The following is an 8,180-nucleotide window of genomic DNA, read 5'->3' on the forward strand; positions in this document are numbered from 1 at the left end:
ATGTGAGCTGCAACCTTTTTGAAAACTTTAAGGTCTAGGTTGATTTCTTCTTTTGAGGTGATGTTGACAAGAGAGAGAAAGACACCCTATTACATACGACTGTCACACTCAGTCCGAGGATCAGATCTGGCAGCAACATGCGATTATCTATTTTTGGCTTGTTTCTTGTTGCCTTTCTTTAACTTGACTTCTTCATGTATTAATTCGTGCAAGCCCAATAAATGATCTGATTTTAGCCTTTGCATATGCTTGATGGGTTGCTTTCAACTTGGTTGAATCATTTACAGCCTAGTCTGCCATCCTCAGCCTATTATGTCATCCTCTTAGACTTAGATCTAGTTGTTCTTGTCCTTTTCCTTTTGGCCTTCTAACTTCTTTATTTCAAATACTTTTACTTATTCATTCTTTGACTTTGTTGTCTATTTCTTTAATGAATAAAAGCATTTGTACTGGTGAGGTCACAACTTGGGCAGATCTGGAGATTTTCCACTTTGCAGCCCATCCTCACGTGGTTCATCTTGATCATATGCCATCCTCACGTGGTTTTCCATCCTCAAGCCAGAATCATATTTTCCTTCTTTTTGCCTTAATGATTAATAACCTATTATCTTATATGAATACACTCAAGAGTGCATGTTAGTCATTAACCACAATCATAATCTCTTAAGTAATTTTGTTATCATTAAAATCATTTGAGAGATTTTGTCTCAACACAAGGTCGGTTGCTGAAGGGTACAATCAAGAAGAAGGTATAGATTATGATGAAACTTTTGCTCCCATTGCAACTCAATTAACTCATGCTAGAAAATCTGCTCGTAGAAGGCAACTATATTCAACACCATACAAATGCACTTGGTTGGACCCTATTTTTGCATATATCTGATTGTTTCTACCCGGATGTGGAGAGGGCTTCTTACTGCAAAGCCCAAACCTTTCCTAAGAAGACACTTCTAGTGACTAGTCTTAAAGGTAATGAAATTAGGTTAACTCTAACATTCTTGCCTCCATTCTCGATCTGCATAATGATAGACCTTCTGTCTTTGGAAAGAACTTGTACTCAGTTCTTAATCTGAACAGGAAAGAAGTTTTTGCTGAACTGTTTCAAGAGGGTTGTAAAAACTATTTGTCTACATCCTTAAAACCCCTCTACAAAGTCTTTAACAGTATTAGCCATCATTCTATCTTGCCTCATTGTAGAAGTCAAGGGTATGTCTTCAGCAATGATGCCTTGGTCATCCATCATCTCCTCAAGTGCAAGAGAGTCAATATGCCTTACATCATACTTCAGAACATGATCGCTACCATGATGAAGGGCTACAAGAAAGATATTGTCCCGTATGGCATGCTTCTTTCAAAGATTTTTAGGTATTTGGAAATCCCTCTCTCTTCTGAAACATCCACCTCTCTTTGCTCCACCTCTCACCAAAGAAAACGCTCAACGTGTAAATCTAGTGCACCCTCTACTGTCCCAAGAGAACAATCTCAGCCCACCGCACCAGATCATTCTCCACAACATTCTGAACAGCCAACTACTCAAGAACGTTCTCCACCTACTACTTGAGAACGTTCTCCACCCTACCCCACTCAAGAATGTTCTCCATCCGACCCCTCTCCAACTGTAGCTCAAGAATGTTCTTCCCCAAACATTCTCCCTTTCGCCTCCAATCATCCTAGCCTCCCTACCTCCTTTCAACACACATCAAATGAGATACCTATCGTTCCCTTTCACTACAATCCACTAAGTGACATGTGTTCTCAACATACTTTTCACATTACATCACTCATGTCACCAGCCTTTATCTCTCCCCGAAAGACTAGATCATCCATCTTTGGGATTAGTCAGTTTCTTAACGTCCCCGATATCCCTGGTACATCCGTTCATCCTCCAACATCACCTGCCACTGCCCTTCCCATCATTGCAACTTCTTTTGCCACTTTTTCCTCCTTTTGCACTATTGTTGCTCCCTCTCACAACACTTTCCCTTCTACCCCCAAGGACATCTCCAAACTCCATGTTAAACGGAAAAAAGTCCAACAAGAGTCAACCAGTCAATCCATCCTGGCTGCACTACTGACTATTATGGCACGACAACAACATCAGGACAAGGAGTATGCTATTGTTAGCGAATGGATGGCCATCCAACTTGCTCCAAAGTTAGGGATTGATCCTCCTCTTTTGAATCCTCCTCCTTTCTTCCAATCTGTCCCAGAACCTTCTAGATCTTCGTTGTCTAAAGGATCTTCCCCCTCACTTTCTAAATAGGCTTAACTTTTCATTTTTTTCTCCTATTCCTTTTTTCTATGACAAATGAGGAGAATTAGTTTAGCTTTAATATAATCCAATTTGTACTTCATAAGTCTTTTTGTAATTTGAACTTCTGATCTGCTTGAATTTGTGTCTGATTTCTGTATATACATCTGCTTTTAAATACATTAATGAAATGTTATGTTGGTATAAAATCTGAAGCATATTCTGAGGAGGAGAAAATAAGCTCTCTATGATTGAAATTAGAATCTAAATTAACATGTTTGTCATCATCAAAAAAGGGGAGATTGTTAAGGCAAAATCCCAAATTAATATTTTAATGTAAACAAAAAAAGGTTAATTAAAGACTCTAATTATGATTCTAAATTATGTGTTATTTTAACATGTGCTTTTGAGTGTAATAATCCAAAGATAGGTACTAAGCAATGCAAGAAAACTCAGTTTAAAGAAAGAGCAAAAAATGAACAAAACTGAATCAATAACCCTCTTTATAAAATCTAGAAAACTAAGAACGTTCTCCATGTGTTCGTAATTTTCATCAAGCAAGATAAAATCATTTGCTAATGCAAGAAAAGCTTCTACAAATTATGAATGCATTTCCATTTCATCTACAAGAAATATTAAGTGCTCATATGAGCAAAAGAAACACTTTGAAAGATCAAAGATTAAAAGGCATGACTCAAAGCAAAAGTAACAAATGATAATTCTCTAGCATGGTAACATTAGTCTCCAGAATGATAAATATGCTCCAACATGTTACAATCATTCTCCAGCCTGTTTTGCATGAATCAAAAGGCAGTCTTAATCTGAATACATTAAACACATCTCTGAGATGTTTGTGTGTATAAACAAAGGATCATCACTATCACGAATGAGAAGCTACAGATCATACATTATTATCACTGAAGCAAAAATGCATAATGTTCAAGTTAAGAACATTCATGGTTCAAAAAGTGTGGTTTTTGGTCAAGTCTGACACATGATAGCTTGGCACCTTTTCAACAATCATAATAGATGTCATCAACCTCCTTGAAGCCTATAAAAGGAACCCAAAGCTCAAGGAAGATGTACAACTTTAAGTGTTAAGAAAATCCATCACTTACACACACTTACATACTTGAAAGCTTCTTAAATTGCGAAAGCTTCAGTATTGTTCTTCTCTTCAAATATCAAGATCATACTACTGAATTCTTTTATCAAGAATCTATTCTCAAACACGAGTTGAGCATACTCATATTCTACAAATATCTTTAAATCATTATTGTGTAAACTCAAGACTATAAGGGTTGTTTATAGTTTGAGTAGTTTTGTAGAAAATCCTTTTATGGTTAAAAGGTGAATTGTAAAATCCTCTCTAAAGATTGATAGGTGACCAGATTAAATACTTTATGGGTGGAAAGGAATTGTTGTTACACATCAAGGTTGATCTGAACAAAATTGTGTAAAACCAAGAACGTCCTCCGTTTGAACACTTAGTGGAAAATCTCAAAGTTGTGAGGATTGGACGTAACCTGTGTTGGGTGAACCATGATATATCATTGTGTGATATCTCTTTCCTTATCTCTATTTACTTTCAGTCATTTTGATTATGAAGTTAAATAGATAAGTTAAACTGTTGATTTTAACTAACCAAGAACGTTCTCCGTTTTATGTTTTCACAACTAAGATCAATCTTGAGTTATTTTTTTAAGTTTTTAATAGGAAATTTTAAATAAGTGAATTTTACAATTCAAACACCCTTCCTTGTAAATTGACATTGCTACATCGCAAGTCTCTTATGCCCGCTTTCCTTGACAAATACATAAGTATTGGGGTTTCGTTTTGTTCTTGAGAGCTAGTACAATCCATCTTTTAGTATCCCTTTTAGTAACCTTCTCTTTCATCTTGTCCTTCATAAAACAACAGTTTTCATCAAACTCAACAAGTATGTTATTATTCGCAACCAGTTCAGAAACACTTAATAGATTTTTCGTGATGTTAGGTATATATTGGACATCATGTAAATTGAGTGGCTTAAGTTTTGAAGAACATGTGGCTACAATTTCCAATTTCTCACCATTACCAACAACTAGTGAATTATTACCATGATGCTCAATCAGTCCTGAATCTTTTTAGCTTGATGTGTTACATGGTTTCTTGCACCGCTATCAAAATACCAGTCGTAGTCTTGGATTGAGCTCTCAGAGCCTATGAAGGCATTGTGAGATGCTTTCCTATCATTGTTTGTTGAATGATTGGATCTTTAGTAGTTTTTTTCAAACCTGTGAAAACAGTCTATTGCATTGTGATTACTCTTGCCAAAGACTCGGCATGGTGTCTTGTATGACCTACCTCTTCCTCTGCCTCCACTTCAACCTCTAAAGTTGGCACCTCTCCAATTATTTTTTGAATTGAACCTATTGCCTCAGTGATCAAGCTTGTTTGCAACATTTGCTAATGCATTGAGAGTCAAGTTGGTGAGGTTATTCAGTTTCTCAATTCTACTTTCAAAGGTTAGTAATTGAGCTTGTAAGTCCACCCAACAGAGTGTAGTTTGATCAGATTGTTTTACAACTATGGGATTATATTCCAAATCCAAACCATTTAGGGTTTGAATGACTAGATCAAAAGTTGAAATTGGATTGCGTGCAAGTTTGAGTTTGTTAGCAAGGTTCTTCCATTGTCATTTCTCCTTTTCTAATGCTGTGAAATTCAGACTTGAGATAGATGATTTGAGACCTTGAGTGTGCTCCAGCCAAACCTTGAGCCTCATCCCAAAGTTGTTTGGAGGTCTCACAATGCAACAGTTATGTTGTAGTTTCAGTAGCAATCGAGTTGAGCATCCACAAAAGGGAGGCGCTGATCATTCGTTTGCCATTCCTCAAAAGCAGGGTTGTTGCTCATGCTTGAGTCTAAAGAGGTAATAAACTCTTTAGGACACACTTTTATTCCCAACAAATATCCATCGAGTCTGTAGCCTCTAACTACGGGTAGGATTAGAGATTTCCATAGAGGACAATTGTTTATGTCCAGCTTGACAGATAGAGATGATGGTAGGTCATTCCTATTATTTGAGTTGGCAACGGATGCCATGTTTTTAGGTATTGGATTGGGAGCTTTACAGCTTAAAAACTCTGATACCAAGAAAGAAAGCTCTTATTTTTATTTATTGTACTTTTCAATGGAAGAACAACATACATATTTAAATGACATGATTCTACAATTATGATAGTATTAAGTAATATACATTAATTTTAGTAATGACACATAAAACCTATAATAAAAATAATAATAGGTAAATGCTAATAATGATATATAAATATTATTTATATGTCTTTCACTGTGACACTTGTCAATGTCATCACTATATTACCAAATCTTATATTATTTTGTATGTGATGCATGATATATATATATATATATATAATAAGAATAATAATAATAATAATAATAATAATAATAATAATAATAATGATATATAAATGTTATTTATATGTCTTTCACTGTGACACTTGTCAATGTCATCACTATATTACCTAATCTTATATTATTTTGTATGTGATGCATGATATATATATATATATATATAGAGAGAGAGAGGATATGTGCTAGCATGTTTTATTATTTTTATATGCTTTAAAATTTGAAAGTATATATACATGTTTGCTGAGAGACATTTGTATATGGTGCAAAAGCCGATGAGATCACCTAATTAAAAATACATCAAATTAAATATCAAGTTTAATGTTTTCGGATGTGTGACACTCGTGAACCATTTGGTGTAACTTAACTAAGTTGAATTCATTAAGATTGAAATGGGCTTAGATTCAAAAGAGTTGAGCTTTCATTTAAGAGATGAATTAGAACAAACGTCCTTCACCCTATTGTTCCTAGAGCTACATGTGATGTAATTGGAAATGAAGTTTCTACCTAAATAGCATGTTTTGGGTGAATCAGCTCAATTGTCTCAGAACAAAGTGAAATATGGAAATTGGTCTCACTAGAAAATCTTCCAATGGGATTTTCCAAGTCAATGGTAAAGATAATTGATTTGAATAAAATAGTGGGAGCATATTTAATAAAGTCCTATTAAATATGTTTTAATCGTGATACTAAAGTTCTGCAAGTTTGCGTAATTTAAATTATCATGAAATTTAGACACAATGTTAACGGTGAAATGTCCTTAAGAAGGACAAGACTTATCTAGAAAATAACTTCTATAATAGTACTGAAATTTTTTAGGATGGTCCTCCAAATTTGAGAAAAGTTGTATAATTTGAGTAATTGAGTCTTGAGTAAACTACTCCTACTAGAATCGAAAGGATGCTTGTGAGAATCGTCAAGTTAATTCCTTAAATGTAGGATACTTTAGTTTTGTAATTGATCATAGCATTTGTGCACATGTTTCTAACTTTTTAGTTTGGTATTTTAAAAGCTCTTTATAGTTTAGAATAATTTTTTAGCCTATTTCTAAATTTGGATCGAAATTGAATTATAATTTTATTATTTGAATTTTGACCCTTACTTGCTCTGTAGGCCATAACTTGAGCTCTCGATATCGGATTGGCGCATACGAGCAGGCGTTGGAAACCTAAAAATCAGAGCTACAACTTTTATGTTGGAATAAAAGTCCAATGCCAAACTTTACTGAGCCTAAAATGCAGATTTTGTAATCTGGACTTTTGTAATAAATTTTAATTACGGGCCACTTGTTTTGAACCCTAAACTCTAAAGCCCAAAATTGAGTACTATATATTGGGAGTTTTCTTTCTTTTCTAGGACATGAAATTTTAGGATTCAGATTGCTACAAGGAATAAACACTTTTTATTTTAATTTAATGGAAGACTAATTTTATAAGATTAATCCACGAGTTCAGAGTTTCATCAACACCTTGAGATTCAGGTTACACTGTCAATTTCACTTCATGATTCTATTTCTATTGATTTGATTATATTGATATTCTGGTTGCTTAAATTGAATTCCAATAGGATCGATTAAAATTATTTGACAGAATTTGGTTTCGGTTTCTAATTTAATTGAATTATAATTTTGCAACGCTTGATCGCTAATTGTAATATTTTGATGATTGTGATATTTAACCCAATCAACGAAACCGAATTCACATAGGATTGATTACGCTTGTTTGATCAATTCTATAGTGAAATAAGAAAAGAATCACAAATTAGAAATTAAACTCATTGATAGAATTTGTGATAGATCTCAAACTAGAATCAGTGGATTAATCGTTTTGCTCGTTTGTTAAAACAAAAAAAAATATAAAAAAACCCCTTTCAAATTTTAACTTTCAATTTGGGTAATATTATTATATCAGAAGTCCTTGCGAAACGACTCGAGTTATTGCCTCTATTTACATTTTATCAATTGTAATTGACCCGTGTGCGACAGCGGACCGGTAATCATGAAAGTTTATGATATATTCATTCACAGCATGGTGCATTATTCCAATATAGAAAGATAAGAAAGTTTATAGATTTCCCGACCATTTTCAACTAATAATTGATAAAAGGAAACTACCCAGTCCTCATGTACTTCATATTATTGAGTACGTTGAGAACCATGATATATTAGAATTTCTTATTGGTCAAAAGTTGGCCATTGACTTGGTTCGGAAAGAGTTGTTGGATGATTATAGTCACAAAGGAAAAACTGTATTAATGGTCTATATAAGCAGAAGACTTGAAGCCTACTAAAAATGAGTAGCACATGGGCGAGAATCAATTCAAGTCATGTACTCTTGCATTTAAGTTGGAAATAAAGGTTACAAAAGAAAGTGTTACTTCCAAATAGGTTGGACCAAATATTGAAAGAAGAAGTGTCTCATATACCAGAAAGAGTATAAGTTGAAGAAAGAAAGTTAAACTTTCTCTTCAAAATTTTGTCATGAAAGTCAACTTCTTCTACAACATGTGTATA

At 34.0% G+C, this 8,180-nt stretch overlaps 1 protein-coding gene across 1 annotated transcript in view; it reads left to right on the forward strand.

Moving 5' to 3' along the window:
• LOC140919083 (uncharacterized) overlaps positions 1-1,561 on the forward strand; it is a 14,665-nt gene extending 13,104 nt beyond the window's left edge. The window contains exons 2-4 of the mRNA XM_073364600.1: positions 698-822; positions 908-969; positions 1,062-1,561. Of these exons, the coding sequence (XP_073220701.1) occupies positions 698-822; positions 908-969; positions 1,062-1,561 (687 nt within the window). The remainder of the gene's footprint in view (positions 1-697; positions 823-907; positions 970-1,061) is intronic.
• Positions 1,562-8,180: the final 6,619 nt, after the last annotated feature.

This window comes from Cicer arietinum, chromosome 8 (assembly GCF_000331145.2).
Source record: "Cicer arietinum cultivar CDC Frontier isolate Library 1 chromosome 8, Cicar.CDCFrontier_v2.0, whole genome shotgun sequence".
Lineage (NCBI taxonomy): Eukaryota > Viridiplantae > Streptophyta > Magnoliopsida > Fabales > Fabaceae > Cicer > Cicer arietinum.